Source organism: Osmerus eperlanus, chromosome 2 (assembly GCF_963692335.1).
Source record: "Osmerus eperlanus chromosome 2, fOsmEpe2.1, whole genome shotgun sequence".
In the NCBI taxonomy this organism is placed as follows: Eukaryota; Metazoa; Chordata; class Actinopteri; order Osmeriformes; family Osmeridae; genus Osmerus; species Osmerus eperlanus.
The window spans coordinates 14,322,388-14,341,454 of NC_085019.1; the positions used below are offsets into that span (position 1 = coordinate 14,322,388).

At 39.2% G+C, this 19,067-nt stretch overlaps 1 protein-coding gene and 1 long non-coding RNA gene across 10 annotated transcripts in view; one reads left to right on the forward strand and one right to left on the reverse strand.

Moving 5' to 3' along the window:
• Positions 1-16,477, reverse strand: part of spag9a (sperm associated antigen 9a) — a 161,779-nt gene extending 145,302 nt beyond the window's left edge. For 8 of the 9 annotated variants that reach the window (XM_062453359.1, XM_062453378.1, XM_062453321.1 and 5 more), the window contains exon 1: positions 15,968-16,477. In XM_062453359.1, the coding sequence (XP_062309343.1) occupies positions 15,968-16,267 (300 nt within the window). In that variant the 5' untranslated portion in view covers positions 16,268-16,477. The remainder of the gene's footprint in view (positions 1-15,967) is intronic. The other variant, XM_062453368.1, reaches the window with a different exon arrangement.
• Positions 16,478-17,924: 1,447 nt separating this feature from the next.
• Positions 17,925-18,365, forward strand: LOC134037916 (uncharacterized). The gene is made up of 3 exons (XR_009932603.1): positions 17,925-17,941; positions 18,052-18,119; positions 18,277-18,365. It is a non-coding gene; the product is annotated as an uncharacterized LOC134037916 (long non-coding RNA).
• The last annotated feature ends 702 nt before the right edge of the window (positions 18,366-19,067 follow it).

The window sequence follows — 19,067 nt, forward strand, 5'->3', positions numbered from 1 at the left end:
TTTGTATTAATCTTTAAGGTAACAGCTCATGGGGTGGCAGTGTAAGCTCTGTACATTTGTCGCATCATCAAAGGGGGGACTAATTAAACACTACCGACTGAAACACAGACATTTAGGTCATGGACATTTTCTTCCTTGTATTCATTTGAACTGTCCATGTTCTTTTAAAACTTGGGGCAGCTTACGTACACACTTGTGTAGAGCTCACAAATCAGTGGAAACTGAAAATCAGCAAGAGGTCAAAGCTTTTAAATGTAAAATTTGTGACTCATGTTTTCTGAATACCAAGGATTATTTTCAACACATTAACTCTCATCTGGAAAGACTAGAAACAATAGTGTGTGTGTTTGATGGTTGTGAGTTCAAAACTAACATATATGGGAGTTATGCTACACATAAAAGCCGAAAGCACCCATCCTACTTGTGTAAGGACTTAAAAGCTGATGTTATTGTAAAACTTCCGATTTCTACCAGTGATCAACCGCATGACAGACAGTTTGCATTACTGGAATCCGTTGATGATGTGGAGTTGGTTGCTACTGTAGATTTGGATTGTGAAACTGAAAGCGCATTTGTGAAAGTTATCGGTTCTCTCTTGCTTAAGTTAGAAAGCATTTATAATGTCTCTGGTAAATGTATAGATGACTTGGTGGAGCAGCTTCAGTTTATCTGCACATCATCGTCTCAGTATATTCCAAATGTAGTGAGAGACGTTTTGACACAAAATAACTGCACCGTTGATGAAAAGGTTGTCAAGGATTTAGTTGAAAAATTGTGTCTCTGCAATCCTCTAAGTACATCTCTTGGTTCTGATGGTCCTTTTTTTTCAAAATATAAGAGGCAGAAGTTTTTTAAAGACAACTTTCAAGTTATTGAGCCGGTTGAATATAGATTGGATGCATCTGACAACTGCACCTTTCAGTATGTACCTATTCTACAAACCTTACAGCTATTGATAAATAACAAAGACATAGCAAGTAGGATACTGACAAGACATTCAGGCACTCCATCAAAGTTTTCATCCTTTCATGATGGCAAATATTTCAAGTCAAATGAGTTTCTTGCTGATGGAGAGCTAAGGATTTCACTTATACTTTACGTGGATGATTTTGAAGTCTGTAATCCGCTTGGAACCTTGCGTAAAAAACATAAAGTGACAGCGGTGTATTGGGTACTTGCAGATGTGCCATCAGAATTGAGATCACAATTAACATCAATTAATTTGGCACTCCTTTGTAAAGCTAATGATGTAAAAAAAATTGGCTACAAAACCGTTTTTGAGCCGCTGTTAAAAAATCTCATCACTCTAGAGGAAGAAGGCATTTTCTTTCCTACCATTGGTACAAATATCAGAGGAACTGTTTTTTGTGTTGCAGCGGACAATCTTGGTGCTCATTCTTTAAGTGGCCTTGTAGAGAGCTTTAATGGGCATTACATATGTAGATTTTGTATCGGGGACCATTCAGACTATCAGCAAAAGGAGGTGCATTCAGGGGTTTTTCCACCAAGGACAAAGGAGAACTATGCTTTACATCTTCAGTCTGTAAAGGAAAACCCTGCTCTGGTACATTGTTATGGTGTCAAGAAAGCTTGTACCTTAACAGAAAATTTGAAGCATTTCCATTTTGTAACAGGGTACCCTCCAGACGTGCTCCATGATCTATTTGAAGGAATAATTCCTTTGGAGTTGGCATTATGTCTTAAAGAGTTTATAAAAAAGCAATATTTCACCCTATTTCAACTGAATGAGTCAATAACTCAGTTTCCATATAATTGGACAGACAAAACTGACCGACCCCAACCTATACCACAAAATTTATCTTCTCGAAAAACTATTGGTGGGAATGCACATGAGAATTGGACACTTCTGAGATTATTACCGTTCATAATTGGTGTGAAGATACCATTCAATGAACCAGCATGGCAAGTTCTCATGACTTTAAAAGATATTACTGAACTTGTAGTATCCCCTATTCATACAGAGGAAAGCATTAGCTACCTAGATACTCTAATATCGGAACATCGTCATAGAGTGTTGGAAGTTTTTCCTGATCAAAAGTTAATTCCAAAGCACCATTTCTTGGAGCATTATCCTGCTATGATAAAATGCTTTGGTCCTTTGGTTTGTGTCTGGACTATGCGCTTTGAGGCGAAACATAGTTTTCTTAAGCGAGTTGTCAGATACACAAACAGCTTCAGAAATGTACTGCTATCTCTCGCCTCAAAGCACCAAATGATGATGGCCTATTATTTACATGCTGATACTTTAAAACCTGCATTGTGTGTGAGTAAAGTGACAAGTATTCCATTCCATTGCTCCATGAGGAAATACAGGATAGTTTAAAAAAAGTGTATCCAACACACACCACAGTGGAGTTGACCAACGTAGTGTCATATCATGGAACTAAATATGCAGTGGGGATGATTTTGCCCTATGGGTGTACAGGTGGTCTACCAGATTTTGTAGAGATCTCACAGATTGTGATTGTAGGCAGTGATCTCAATTTCATTGTTAAGTTACTTAATAGCTGGTATTGGGAACATTTTAGGGGATTTGCTTTGGAACACTCTGGAAAAGTGACCCTGCTGCAGATACAGCAACTTAGTGATACATATCCCTTGGCAGCATATTGTGTGGGAGGCAAACGCATGGTCACTTTAAAAAGACACATTAATGTCCAATATTAGGTGAAAAAGAGAAACGCCTAAGTGTCTTACTCCTACTCTGATTTATTTTTCTGATTTTTCTTTCTTTTTTTTCTTTTTTGATTGTTGTGTCCATCTGTATTTCATCCATCTGTATTTCATACAGATGGACCCTGTTGTTGTGAAGGTGATAATAGATCACCGTAGTGAGAAGCTCACACTGCCCTCAGGGATGCCAGACACAGTGGATCAATTTCATGAGACTGTAAAGGACACATTCAAACTTGATGAGGAATTCACCCTGCATTACCTTGATGAAGACTTTGGTGATTACTTTACACTTCATTCTACGAAAGATGTTAAGCATAAGGGGACAATAAAAGTAGTAATTATTCCATCAGTAGTACTTTCACTTTCAACTCCTGAGACTGAGAATGTGCCCAGTTGTTTCAACACCTCCTGTTTGAGTTCATCATCACAGCTATCTTGTAGTTCTGCAGATTACCAGTCGGATGGCACGTCAATGTCATCGCAGGACACTGTCATACTAAGCCCTCAAAGTGCATCATGGCCAAATGAAATTGTCATTCCACTTTTCTCAGTTGCGACAGAGGCAGTACTGAGGAATGGCAATGAAGACTTTGCGAAAGATGGCACAGTTCTCAACAACACCTGTGTCAGGTCTGAAATAATGGAAAGACTGGCTGATTACATGTACAGTCACACAGCCTATCCCACAGGCCTTCAGGTTGGACAGGTTGCAGAAGCCTTAGTCAAAAAACATCCATGTCTGACTGAACTTGGGAGCCGCAATGGTTGGATCGGATGGATGTATAGCCTAAAATACAAGATGGGAAATTACAGGTCGAAGCTTAGAAATCTTGGATTTCCTGAAGTTACATGCAACTCTCAAAAACAAACGGCCTGGTGAGAGGAAACCAGCACAAAATGTCAAAAAAGCACGGAAAGGAGAAAGCACTGAACACCAAGAGCAAAAGCGGCTACTTATTCTGTCTGAATGGAAGAAACAATATAGCACGACCATCAAGGAGTTAATGGCCAGCACATTTGTGCATAGAAGACATGATGTCGTCAGTCTTCATTTGAGCATCAAAGAGGTCAAGGAGAGGTGGCCTGCTTTGTTTGACGTGTCACATGTGAGTAATTTGCATTTCTCACAGAGTATAACACAAACGCATATTGGCAGAAAATGCTCAAGTTGGTAATGCTTTTGTGTTTTCAATCCTCTAAGTAAAGCTCTTGGTCCTGATGGTCTCTTTTTTTTCTAAATATAAGAGGGGAATTTAATGTAACTTCTGTGTTATTAAGCCAGTTAAATAATCACAATCTCCCTGTTGTTTTTTTTGTCTTTTCGTTAAAGGTCAACGCAGAGTTTCAACGAATCACCACCGTAAATCTTGAGGCAAAATTCATGTCAATGTTGGACCTTTATTCTCCTAAACTGCTTTCCATCTTCCAAGCCAAGAAAGGTGCTGCTGGAGAGAGACATCGTGCAGAAATTAATACTCTGCTCCAGGTATTTCAGTTTACTCCTGTTTAGCTGCTGCTTTCCCCCACCTGTCTTGTAATCAAAGTGCTCATATGCTTTTTCCCTTTCCTTTATTGTTATATATCTTTTTTTGTGCATGCTATACGTTTACAGTGAAAAAGCTCAGTCCCCCCCCAAACTCAGTTACCGTCTCCATCAGAAAACACCAGTCAGAAGCAGAGTATGAGGGCGTGCCATATTAGCAGCTAGCATACCTGCAAACTAGTCTCTTTTCGGCAGGCCATAATGTGCACTGAGCGAATAGTGTATCTTCTTGTCATTTAAGAATATATTTTCTCCTAAACAGAGCGGAATTTCCATTCAGAAAACCAGAGAAGTTGTCCTCCGATGTCTCATCGATCACCTTGGTGAAGATGTGAGTGCCTTAATCAAGACTTTTGAGGTGAGTCCAATTTATGGATTTCAGGAGTCTCCGTACAATAAATGTGTAATGTTGAAATTGGTGCTTCCGCTAATGCATCAGTGTATTTTTCTTTTACAATGTCTGCAGAATGTTGATACAGCTGTTGATGTGGAAGAAGAGCTGGCAGCACAGGTGATGGCTGTGTACCTGGTCCGGAATGAAAGTGGACAGGTCGATGATGTTGGGATCGTCATTGAAGGTTCCACTGTACTCAGCCATCTTGGAGATCTCAGCAGAGCCTGTTGCTACCTGCTAGGACTGACCTAGGCTTTGGATCTGAAATACCCCAAAACTCTTAAATACATTTTTGAGGTATTTCAAAAGATGCTTGTGGAAGTGGATTCTGGAAAGCTTTCAACAAAGGTGCAAAGACTGAGAAACAGTATGGTCATGTAGTTGCTGAGAGGCAGCTGTTCAGATGAGAAAATGTGACTCATACCCAATTGAGCCATGTGTGGAATGTGATACATGACTGTTAATATTGAAGTTATGTACAGAAACCTGGACAATCTAAAGCTCCATTTAATCAGATGATCTCCAGGTGCGGTCAGGCTCACAGTGTTGGAAAGATTTCAGTGTGTTTTGAGTCAAAATTTTACACCTTGCATTGATAAGCTTTTTCTCTCTTTTTTCCCATTTATAAGCCATTAAGCATGATTTCAGTTTACAGGCAATTTCCCTACAAATGACTTAAATGCATTTGAAGTTCAAAGTATCTTGAATTGTTAGAAATACAGAAGTCTTTACAAAAGCATGTCCAACACAGATGACAGAAGAGTTAGACTAAAGTAAATAATTTAGATTTTGCCTTATTTAATGGATTTTCATTTTAAGCAGTAATCATAATTCTAATGTAAAGTTACTCAAAAGGGTAATTCCAGGATTTTTGAACCTGGGCTTTATTTTTCCATGTCTTTGGGTGCACATTTACAACACAAGTTCCATATTGCTTGGCTATTTAGTTTGTCCCTTTTAAGATTGCTCTGGGTTGTCCTTTTATCATTTTATTCAAAGGAGATGTGTATACAATCTGAGTCTCACCCTGTCTGCAGACGGTGACCTGTTGTGTAACGGTAGAATGCTAAAAGATATGGTATTTTTTGTGTAAAAGATAGAAATGGCTGGAGTGATGTTTTTGCATCTAACAGGTTCAGATTGTTTCAAGTTTCTAGCAACATTGTGAATAGGATACCTTAAGTGGTAAGACGGACATTTGTCAATAGGTTAAATGACATTGGATGATTCAAGATTTTTAAAAATCGCAATTGGTTGAATGGTTCAGTTGGCTCCAGCTCTTTTAAGAAAAGTGGCCAAATTCTCAGGTATTGCAACAAAGGTCTTGTTCTAATGCACTTTTCGCACTATACTGTGTCAGTGATGTTGCTGGTGTTTCACATGTGCATGAGAAGCTTAAAAAAAGAATGTCTTTCTGGGAAATGTAGTCAAATACATTTTTCATGTTTTGTGAGATCTTGGTCATACTTAATTTTTTTTAGATTAACATTTATTGACATCAAGTAGAAAACACCAATACAATATAATAAATTGAGTAAAATAAATAAGTCAGTACAACACATATTTTTAATAAATCATAGGCAAGTATTCAGTTATATCATACTAATGGTTTCAGTTGAATCTACTCACTTTCTTCTGTGCCTTGTGCTAATGTTTTCTATATGGTTTACAAAGTCTTTCAATTACATGTACTTAGTTAAATTTGGTAATTATACCAAATCAATTCATTCTGAAATGATTACTAATATTACTCAACTATACTCATTATTTATGGTTTGTTTTGCCTGATTTCCAAGCTTTGTAATCTACTCTATATTTTTGAGTGTAAAAGTGTTACACAAATTAAATTAAGTAATGTGCTGTATTTGTTTTTAGAGTGTAGGAAATCATTGTTTAAATATGATTGGTATGAAAAGGGCATTGTGTTTGTGAATGATGTTATAAATGTCTGGTAACCTTTTGTAATATATAGCTTTCTTCGACGAATATAATTTAAACTGTACTTATAGAGAATACAACAAGATCTGTAAAGCAATACCGATACCATTATTACAGTTAGTTCAAAGCACATTGTTATATGTAAGAGTAAGACCCTTACCAACTTTACCAAATGTTTTTATTAATGATTGTACTTTATTTGACAGTAAATGTAATAATACGTATATTAGTGATGCTTTGAAATCTAAATATTTTTTTGATAACAGAGGATTGTGTGTACAGGTTCCGAATATGGTTGCATTGTCCATAAAAAAAACTAACATTTTAAATTCATTAAATGGCCCATTTCCCCAAAAGTCAAAGAGACTCACTTTAAAATAATTATAAAATACATCCGGTCACTGACTTTCTTAGAAAAATATTCAAATTTGGTGTAGAACCTTTATTTTGTGAGGTGGCTGATGAGACTCTGGAACCATGCTTCAGTCCGATGTAATCCAATTTAGCATTGACGCTCGATTGCTCTGCGAGCAATTTTATCGTTCATCTGCTCTGCTATGTGCCCTCTGCTGACATCCTGAATATGTGACTGTCAAGCTCGTGGGAGCAACTTCGGGGTCACAACACAAAAATCTACGCAAAATTGAGAAAGAAGATTTCCACACACTATTTTAATTCCCGATTTCCATGTTTAAGCACATCAAAGAAAATCAGATAACGGGTCATTTTTTGTTTTCCGTTTTCTATTATCAAAACAGAAAATGGAAAATGGGTCGTTTTCCGTTTTCCTATTTCTAAATGGTAGTCGGGAAACAGCTCGTTTCACGATTTTGGTTTTCTTATTTCGAAACAAAAATCCATTTCGAAACACAAAATCCAATCCGCAAAGTACACGGACCCACCAGAAAACACAAGGAAGAATGTAGATAGATAGATCCCAAACTTGAAATGGAATGTTTGCACTTTCAGTGTATATTTTGTTGTATGTATTGTACTTGTGTTTTTCATGCCAACAATGTTAATAAAATGATCAAATGCATTCAGTGGCACTCATAATTTCTCTTATTTTCACCGAAAAAATGTGGTTAGTGGAAATTCTGATTGTTACCATAGCCACATTGGCTGGTGATCCAAAAAGTTTATTTAGAACCCTGATGACAACCGAAAAAATCGGCAGGACCTTCCAGGTTAGCCTATCTATATTTGCCTATAAACCCAGCGCTGCGCTAAGAGCCACTGTGAGTAACAGTGGTATGGTGTCGACACCATATGGCCGCACTGGAACGTGACTTTGATGTAATTATGGATTTATTTCTAACTGGGAAGACGCATAAAGATATTTCCAAAACTCTGCAGCAGATGGGAATCCATCCATGTATATTTTGTTGTATGTATTGTGCTTATGTTTTTCATGCCGACAATGTTAAAACCTCTTAAGACTCCTGTTAAATGTGCCTAAAAACGCCTAAACAGCATACCCAAAGTAAATTGGAAGCTGTTCTTGAACCATTTGGAGTACATGCATGTAAATTATCTCTTTTGAAAGCTGACACTCTGAAGTTATGTCCCCTGTTGTCAGGACCCCTGTCAGTCCTACTAGTGTTGAGTAATAGAAGCTTGAACACAAGGAAAGTGATTTCCGCCTAGATTTTGTTTTGAAAACAGAGGCCTGAAAAGGCCTAGAGGTGGTAGGTATTAGCTGGAAGACTAAATTGGACCACAGGTTGAAGCCTTACCCAATTCAAATCAAAAGTCAAACATAATACCACAATATATTCATATTTGACACATGTTTTTATAAGAGTACATCCAGGCATTTTCTAAAAGGGCCTTTTGGAGACTAGAGCATGCGGCTCTCTAGCGCCGCCCTAGTGGCTCCCTGGAGCTCAAGAAATAGCTCAAAAATATGAAAATTGAAAAAGGTGGTGTGAACATATGTTTTGTTTTAATTATTAAAACAGAAATGTTGAAAAAATATTTAATATACAAATTTTTACAGCAAAATGTGCATGTGTATAATAAATATTTTATTTCAACATTTCTGTCAACAAAGATTTACGTCATAGCCTGCGACACACGTTTCTTTCAGCTCGGCGTAGTGCCAGACAGGTGGATGTTGCAAACAAACCGGCGGGTGTGTCATATGGGCCATGGATCCCAAAGGGAAAAAGAGAAAGATAGCTGAGGATAGAGGATTCAACCGTTTTTGGACCGAATCATTTGCTTTCATTGCCAATGAGGAAGGATTGCCTGCATGTTTGCTTTGTAATGAAAAGTTGTCAAATAACAAAAAGAGTAACGTGGAAAGACATTTCCAGGGAAGGCATGCTACATTTGCAGCTGAGTACCCAGTTGGGAGTGAGAGAAAAAGTGCGATTCCATGAATGCTCATTATGTATTTGTAGCCTACTTGTAGACTACTATGTCGGCTGCAAAGGACGGACTTCTCCCAGGTATACACTTGGATCAGGTCATCATATATCTCTGGCCACTAGATATCAGAGCTTGACATTAACTTTTTGAGGCACTTGTCGTTTGAACAAATACATTTACGTTTCATTTGTCCATGCACAAAAGTCACTTCACCGCCGATACCTATAAATAGCCTGACCAAGTGATAGGGCAAAACTAGCCTGGCTAACGGAGGTCACTTTCTCAGGCAAATGACGAATGAAACAGGCTCGGTTAAATAAATCCGAGATGCTGGCTATCTTCAGCAGGCTTGTATCTACAAAAGGCAGTCCTCCCTGACGTTTATAGTGGGGAATGGAGTGAAATACAACATTGTGCACACTGCCAGTGAGCGCCCCGAGTCTGACTGAGGCTAACTACGTCAAAACAGTGTAACGGGGACGCAATCTCACTCAGATTGCCAGTTTTACACAAATCACAAAAATAATCGGACCAGCTGGCTAAAAGCAGAATTCCCATATCTCTTTAAAGCTGCCCTGCTTGACTTTTAAGGTGTAAAATTGACTGTAAAACTGTAAAATTATGAACTTTGTGATGTGAAGACATAGCTGCCGCATAAGATGCGGTCTACCGGGCGACATTCTCACTCAAATTTCAAGACTTTCGTAACCCAAATCAAAATTCTGATGTGACAGATCAATGGGGAATCGACTTTTCTCTTAAAGGCTGTCCTTCTCGACCTTTTTGGTCTTTTTAAATCGAACTAGTTGTATAATCCGTGTACTTTTCTAGCCATTATAAAGGCTATCCTTTCCCGGTTTTCTGCAGCCACATTGTGCGCGCATCCCGAATGTTTACAAACAAATAATTGGTCTATAGACACTTACAGCATGTGTTGCCTTCATTATAAGGCTTATATAAGGCTTTTAATTTTTTGCGGCTCCACACATTTTTTTTTTAAAATTTTTTGGTCCAATATGGCTCTCAACATTTTGGGTTGCCGACCCCTGGTTTAGAACGAGTGTGGGGGCGGGGGCGGGGGGCGGGGGGGGCAGGACGCACAGACCTAGTTGGCTTTAGTGGGCTGTCAACGGGGCATGGAAGCTCCGATTGGGTCGATCTTGGTGTCAATCAAAAGGGGAGGGTTCAGCGGAAATTTTGATGCCTAGTGGATAGTAAATAGACCGTTGCTAACCGGAGAAAAGTGCACTTTTATGTAAACAAGCTGTTTCTTCCGTCGGCTAACTTGCATAATGAAACAAAGGATAATGGCTATTTATGAATGTAATACATTGTTTGTGGACGAACTATTTGATATGGTTAGATACTTTGGACCTTTGGGACTGTAAGCAGATCAAGTTTTGATGGCATGATTTGCACACATGATTTGCACACCTGGACCTGTTTGAACCGTTTAGGGTGAGTAAAACTTTTTTCTTTGGCATTGTTGAAGGAATGTTCACCGGAAAAAGACGTTGACTTTGCTTGCTATTGCGACTTGATCTTGAATTGGTTTATTTCAATGGAAGCACAAGAATCGTAGCTTTCCAATGATGTATAACATGTGTAGCGTCTAAAAAATATATTTGGTAGAATTTAGTGCGTCGGAACTGAGGGAGGGGGGGCAGCATTTTTGTAACGCGGGCGATACTGGAGCGTAAAATGATCAAATGCATTCAGTGGCACTCAATTTCGGTCAGTGCCCCTTTTTTTGATTTGGTTTCTCGTTTTTGGTTTCTCAATTGAATAACGGAAAAACGAATAATTTTTGTTTTTTGGTTTATCAATTGAAAAATGAAAACGAATGATACACGGATTGTCCGCAAACGCCCCCGCAATCACGTGACCCTGCAGGTCACGTGAAAAATGATCCAAAGACTCGTACCCGAAGACCGAGTCGGGAAATGAACGAATCATTTCTGTTTACTTGGACGAGCCTATGCAACAGTCCCGATGCACGGCCACGAGAAAATGAACGAATCACTCTTTGAGAGGACTCGTTACTCCCGAGTCCTTGTAAGGATTCGTTCAAAATGAATGAATCGTTCACGAACGACATCACTAATCATAGCTTGCGTAGTATAGACCCAGCTCCCAACCCAACTTTGAGAATAGATTAACGGCAATATTTTTTTTATCGCCCGATAAGAGTCTCACGTTAACGCAGCGCGTTAACGCCGAAAACGGCCCACCACTAGTTAAAAGTTTATCGTAAGATATAGCTTGTTAGATTCTAAATGCAGTTAGAACTAGACTGTAGGGTCTAGTATCTAACGTAAGCAACATTTTTACTGTAGCTAGCTAAAGAGCACGTGTATCATAACCAGAAGTCTGTTGGTTTATAGTCTGTCAAATTAGTTTTAGTTATTGGTGTTCGTTGGCATACAAAGTTAGTCTTCTCTTATTAGCTTAGTTACTACATCTGATTAAAGCTAGCAACAATGAATTGCAGATTAAGGGGTCCCCTATCGTCCAGCTAGCTCTCAACGCTCGGCAGGAATTTCAGGTCCACTCACAAAAAAAAAACTTGACCCTCTCACTTGAAATATTGTATAATTAAATGTTTTATTGAATGCAATTGGTTGTCTTGTATATTCTGTTCTATTTACCAAACTCCTTTCTTGTATTAAATTGAGCAGTTGCTGGTGTGATTGCTATCTAGATTCAACTTGCATCAAGTACTACAAATATAAATGTTGTTAACGTGGTAAATTGTAAGTGGGCTGATGAATAAAAAAACGTTTTTACCATTTCCCATAACCAAGTCCCATTTCAGGGCTTGACATTAAGGCTTGTCCGGGACAAGTTGATTTTTTTGTAAGGCAAGTGGAAGAGAAATGTAATTGCCCTACTGGACAAGTTAAACCTCAAACAAAATAAAATGCCATGTTACTTAACGATATGTGCCACTCATTACTTCTATTTAACCGATTGAAAAGTAGCTAGCTTTTTCCTCTGTGTTTTGGTGAAGTTGATAATTTCATCTCGGTGAATTCTTCACCAAAAAGATCGAGGAGGACAGCCTTTAAGAGAGAAAGCGATTCCCCATTGATCTGTCGCATCAAATTTGGGTCATGAAAGTCTTGAAGTTTGAGTGAAAATGCGTCGCCAACATAGTCTTAGCCATGTCTTAGTCCCCCGTTACACTGTTTTGACGTTAGCCTCAGAGTCAGACTCGCTCACCGGCAGTGTTTTCACAATGTTGTATTTCACTAAATTCTACACCAAAAACATCAGGGAGGACTGCTTTTTGTAGATACGAGCCCACTGCTAAAAAAAATCCTAGAGGAAACACTGTGTACTGTCCAGCTAATGTATATAATTGCCATCTAAGAGACATATTTCTCACTCATGCCAACCACTCTGCCTGACGTGGTAACATGATCCGAGCAGCTCGACGAATAAACCAAGTCAACTCTTTTACATTGTGGTGTTTTCCTTGGCCCATCTTCTGACAGAAATCATCTAACACTAGTTTAGCTGCGCGCTGCTCTGTGTACTTCCAGGGGAATTACAAAGGAGAAAGTTTGGAACTTTTTAAAGGATATTGAAAATGGAACATCGTAAATGCAGTGTTCCAGGCTGTACAGGGAATGCTGACACTTTTCAGAGTCTTCCTAAGAAAACAAACACTCAACGGGCTGTGATGTTTGTCTATGAGAAGATCCCTGTGCAATTCGACCCTCAATTACACATTTGCTCAAACCATTTCACTGAGGACAGCTTTGAAAACCTGGGACAATGTAAAGCAGGATTTGCTATGAAGCTGTTGCTGAAAAGAGGTGCTGTTCCGACCTTATGTTCATCACAACCGCAAGCTGTAGTATGATGTTGTCACTAACAGTTATTAGCAATGCTAACGTATCCTGCCTGTATCTAGCATCGGTAGAATGTGTAATGATTTAACGTTATTTCACGTTCCTGACTGTGTTTCATTCAAATAAATAACCTGTGTGGTCATGTAAATATACAATTCAAGATGCATGTTTGTCCAGATCTATTTTTCAGCAAGATAGCTAGAGTTAACTTAAGCTGAGTTGAATCACGATAGTTTGTTTGCTAAGCTGTAGTGCTAACGTTACCCGCTTAAGTCGATCCAGTTTGCTTCGACAACAGAAGTGGAAACAACTAACGCTATCATTTCAAATATCTAGTCAATCTGTTGAAAACAATGTTGTGTAGACAATTGATTTATTTGTAAGTTTTTATTTCAAGTCTCCACCTTTGATGTCTCAATGAATGCTGTTGGCCGTGTTACGTCTTTGCTCCGCAGCTTCACTCGTTGTAAACCAACCAATCAGCACAGCAGCTCATCTAATTTATATATTCATGAGCATACCATAAAAGGAGAAAACCACTTGTTTTTTCACAGGATGCATCAGGGCTCATAGAACAGCACCCGGGCCATTTTCAGCCCAACCAATGTTACATACCCTATTCGGTGACCTTAAGGAACAATGTGAAATACCCCCAAAAAACAGTCAATCACCCCTTAAAACAAATTGATCATAAAAATGAGCATTTGAGCAGACATAAGCATGATAAGAACTACTTAAAATGAAAGAAACCATCTTTGGGATAACAATTATTTTAGGTGCACTTTTATTTTTTTGTTTGGCTCATGTCCCATTCGCTAACATGGACGGGGTGGGATTTATGACCTATACTGCAGTCAGCCACCAGAGGGCAATCGAGATGTTCTGGCTTAACTTTTGAGGAGCTGTCATGCCATCCATTCTTTTTACAGTCTTTGGTCAAATCCATTTTCCTTTTGCTAAGAATCAAGGCCAGGAAGCAAGCAATGTTGCACAGCACACAAACTTACAAGTCCAGTCACATACAGCAAAGGCCATGGTTATTTGAAAAAACTGCCAGGGACACCCATGACTGTATACAAACACTTGAAATCATGTTCCTGTATGGTGGGTAAGGAGGACAGACTTGACTTATAACACCCATCTATTCTATAGGCAGACCTCATACTCTGGAAAGTGCATGAGAAAGGGTCTGTGGAAAGTTCTCTCCCTGACAGCATCTTCTCCCTGACCTATCTGTTCTCTTCTGTAATACATTTTCCAAGTGGTGAGTCACTTAAAACTGCTTCTTCAGACGCGGGCTGGAAAAAAATTATGCACTGACACTTTTGTATGCAATAAAGCTAATTTAGTTTTTTCGGGATTACAGTTTTTTCCAATTGCTTAAGGAGCACAACAGAAGGCCAGACCTGCACAACTATAAGCACATTCTCATCCTCACACTATTTGCAAAATACTACACACAGTGTTTTGCAAATCACTAAACACAATTTTCTACATTAGACACAGAAATTTAAGATTATTTCACTTCATTGCCTTTTTTGACACTGCCTTGTAAAATGCCACACATGTGAACAGATGGATCGACCACGGGCGTCAGGTGTACAAGCACTAACGTGCTAAACTGTAAACATACCAATCAGGTAAGCACTATAAAAAGGCAACAGGTCAGTGTACCTGTCCTCATAAAAATGGAAGGCAATGTTGCAGGTAGAGGAAGAGGGAGAGGTAGGATGAGAGGGGGAGCCCGTGGAGGAAGGTAGGGAGAGGGAGAGGTAGACCTGGGGGCCGTGGAAGAATAGGGACAAATTTACAGTATCTAATGAAATTCAAACAACATTGAACATTGGTTGACCATGTCGTGAACCATGGGGCAACATTGACAGAGGCTGGACAGAGAGTTCAGCCCAACCTCAGCAGATATAGTGTTGCAACAGTAATTTGGACATTTCGACAAGAGCACAGGTGAAAACTACTATTCTCTACTGTCTACAGTACAGTACAGTAAAATTTTGCTACATGTAGCTACAGCTATATGCACTACATCAGTACTTTTTTTGTACATATTTACTGCAGTCCATGGTTGAAATAATGTACTGTATTTAATTTGCTGTATTCTTTCTTTTGTCTCCACAAATGTATTTGTTGTGTTTACAGACTACTATGTAGCCTACTACAGTATTTGATTTGAAATATCTTCTGATTTTCTGCACAAAATGCAACCGTTACGTAGACAATTTGGAAAAATACAGTAAATATTTTCAGCAGTGTGCAGTACTGGTCTTGTGTGTTGTGTTAACATATTCATGTACTTGTACTTACTCTACTGGAACAATATATCTGACAAAATCAAGCAGGTTCTATCATTAGAAAAGAATAGTTAGTGTAAAAGTGTTTTAATTTTGCACTACAGTGTGTAACTGGTTCAGAGTCCAATTTTATGAACCATGTGTGTGGCATATGGTGACAGAAATTGGGTTTTATACATGATTGTATATTTTGAACGAAGTGTTTCATTTTGCAAAAGATTGGAAGTGTTCTGCTACTTGTGTGTCTAGTTGTGTGAATCGTGTGTTGTGTTTTGAGAAAGTGAGCCCTGTTATCAAAATTGTGCTTAAGCAATTGGAAAAAAACTGTAAACAACCCAGTTAAATCATCCTACTCATCCGGGCTATTCACTCCCATCTTTTAAGCCACCTTATCATCACCACAGGCCAACAGCTGTTTGGCTAAAGTTCAATGTCTTATAAGCTGTTTTGAGTGAGTCTTGAACAGGTCATCTACTATTTCTAACGTTAACTTAGCTAGACACAGAATTGTCCTACAACTCGTGAGCATCGACAATGCTAAAATAATGTAGCCTACGCTAGCTATGCAACATTGGCTTCTGGTATGTAGGCTAGCTGGATAACTGTTTGTCTGAGCAACAGTGCAATTCCTCCTACTGCCCCTTGTTTACACCACTAGCTAACAGATAATGACCGTATCTACTAACAGCACCACCACGTGCTGCATGTTCAGCACAGGTGTGTACACCTGCTTCAGAGGGGTGGCTGTCTGATCATGCTGCTGGAAAACTCATGCGCGCGGCCTTTCTTGGTGATGGGGTGGTACTCCCAAGTGCTTCTCGTGTTCTCCTTATTATCTCGTCCCCTGGAAGGCACTCACCTCCTCGGCATGTTTCCTCAGCGCTTTCTCCCGTTCATACTGAGTGATAAGCTGTTCGTTGTCCTCCTTCAACAATTCTAGCTCCACTTCATGTTCCTGATTTTCGGCGAACACCGAATCCAGGTTTTCAAGCACCGCGACGACCAGCGGCATCAGTTCTTTGACCACGTCTTCGTCGTATTTCCCGATCAACCTCTCAAATTCGCGGTAGATCGAGTTGGCCAGGCCCGACACCCGCTCCGACATCATAGCCGATGTCCCCGGGTCGTCCTGGTACACTATTCCGTCCTCCAACTCCATTTTCTTCCCGTCCTCGCGAAAATGGGATCTAGTATTTATTTCCACTCACCCGCCAGAATGAATTCCGCTGTTTGCTGACAGAATGCTATGACAATTCATAAAATGATCCAAATTGATATTGTAAAATCGGTGCAACCCTCTCTGGCTGCGATGTATTTGCTACGTGGATTTTTTCTCTCCCTTTTTTCACGTTTCGTCTTCCCACAACAGCTGAGCTGTTGACCATATAATTGCGTGATGACGTCAAATTCTTAAAGGGATTAATGTTTTTTCCTGCAGAATTATTATGAAAGATTATTATAAATTTGTATTTATTCGCTTGGGTTTGTCAGTTATTATTGGCCATAGTTTGTCGATACCTGCACACCTACAGAATGAACAAAAACATGAAGCACAACATATCTATTTTATAAAGCTACTTAGGACATGTTTTCTAAATGGTGGGCTCTCAACTGAAATAAAAAAACATAAATAGCTTCAGTCCAATTATCATATAGCCGAATATATATATATATAATCTCGAATACATTAATATCTTGTTTCACACTTCTAAACACAGTTTTACATGTCAGCAGTTGGCTACTGAAATAGTTTTACTACAAGTATACGTTAAAAATTTAATTATGGAGACATCTCAATGGAGTATGGAAGTTTATTAGACTCTTTATTCAAATGTAAATGTATTTTTCAAATGGAAATTCAATGTGCAAATGACTATGCAATCCGCAATTCAGTGAGTATTTTTGTGAATAACATTTTGAATGAACGCTTATTACATTAAATATCATATTGACAATGGTTAGCAACTCTTTATTCAAATGGAAATGAATTTTTCAAATGGCAATTCAATGTGGGGCAGCGAAACAGGCCCCCCAGTCTATTGCATTAACATATACTTGTCACCACGCTCTTTTTGGTGCAAAATTAAAATGGAAATGCAATCTGTCAGTGGATCGTCAAGGCGCGTCTTCAGTTTGGACGTCACTTCCTCGTTCAGTGACTGGGATAACATTGAACCATAGACCAGAGCCATAGACATATACAGTAGACACAGCAATATGGAAGCAAATCAGTGACATTTACGTAGTCATTTAGCAGAAACTCTTATCCAGAGCGACTTACAGTAAGTACAGGGACATTCCCCCGAAGCAAGTAGGGTGAAGTGCCTTGCCCAAGGACACAACATAATTTTGCATGGCCGGGAATCGAACTGGCAACCTTCAGATTACTAAACCGGATTCCCTAACCGCTCAGCCCGTGCCTAAAACCGCCCCTGACCAGGGAAAACAACCATGCTTCAGTGAGTCCGATGTGATCAAATCTTGCATTAAGGCTCGATTGCTCTACCTATCCTTGGTATCCCGGATGTTACAATCTGAATTTTTTAGGCTGGAATTTGAGCAACCCGAATGTTATTTTACATTGAAATATACATTTCAATATTAAGTATTCAATGCCTTTTAAAATTCAAAACATCATGTCACTGATTTGCTTCCATACAGCAAGAAAAACGACAAACGCTAGGTGTAAGTGGCCACTAGAGGCCGTTAGAGGTACTGCGTCCAAGTGTCAGGTTATTCGTGTGCCAGGTGTTGAGGCTGTGAGCCCAGGAACCTGTATATTCGACGGGTATACACTGATTGATGATTTCCATAGAAGAAGGACACGTGTGAGGTAACCGAGATGATGGCATCCTTTTGTTTTAGCATATTAATTCAATGTAATGCTGTTTGCTTTGTTTTGTTTAGTCGATTTGTTTACATCCACATTTGTGTACTGTTTAGTAAAGACACCCTCACGCCAATTAGAAGCAGCAAGTCCAAACCTTGCACCCTTTGGCTAGCGGAGCGAGGTGTGTATAAATGTTAGCTAAAATGAAGTTCGTAGATTGTCTATTTGACTATTACTGCAACTTGTTAACTGTGTGTATGTTTAAGTGAGCGCATCTTTGTTTTAGGTATTTTACTTGTAAGATTAATCAATCAGCTATTTTGTGTGTTAACTTTTAGTTTTCACGGTGCTCATGCTGGTTCGAGAATAAAGAGCTATTGCACCCGTTGAGACTCTGCCATCATTAAGAAAGCCAAGGGCTGCTACACAAGGCAGATTGCTAAATTTGGTTGCTCAGATTTCAGATTGGTTGCTATAGGCAACACCTGAAACACACCATGAGAAAACGAGAGCTGAACAAAACGACATGTTTTAAATGAAGAGCTAAAAATGCCATAATAAGCAATTTATTAACCTCGACCATTCGGTCATGCCGGGAAATATCAAACTGAGGCTTTGCCGTATCAACCTTGCGATATGACCTCACTCTCGGTTAGTAAGTAGTTAATATCAAACGAAATACGCTGCTAATGGAGTTTAGTTAAAACTGTAGACATGCATGGAGTCCATTCAATGCTAATTAACCCGTTAAGGAGTAGCGTCACACATATGTGATCGTTCGAAAGCGGACCCCACAGAGTACCGTCACACGTGTGATTCTGAACATTCCAACCGACTATTTTCCGATAGACAAAAACTATATGACAAACGCTATAGTATGTCTTCAAAATTTACAATTAGGAGGCTAACAAGTAACACTAGCAGGTAGTAGCATTGCTACGAGTATTATGCTAGGTTGCTAGGTAACGGAAGCTAACTAAAGCTAGCTAGCTTCCGTTTTGGAAAAATAACTCACTCTGGTGGAAGCGTCGGTAATATTTAGAACTCACTCCTTAAAAGGTTAATCAGAAATGCGGGACTGTTCTGCAAATCAGCAATGTAGCCTAACGTTAGCGTACAAACGAGCGAT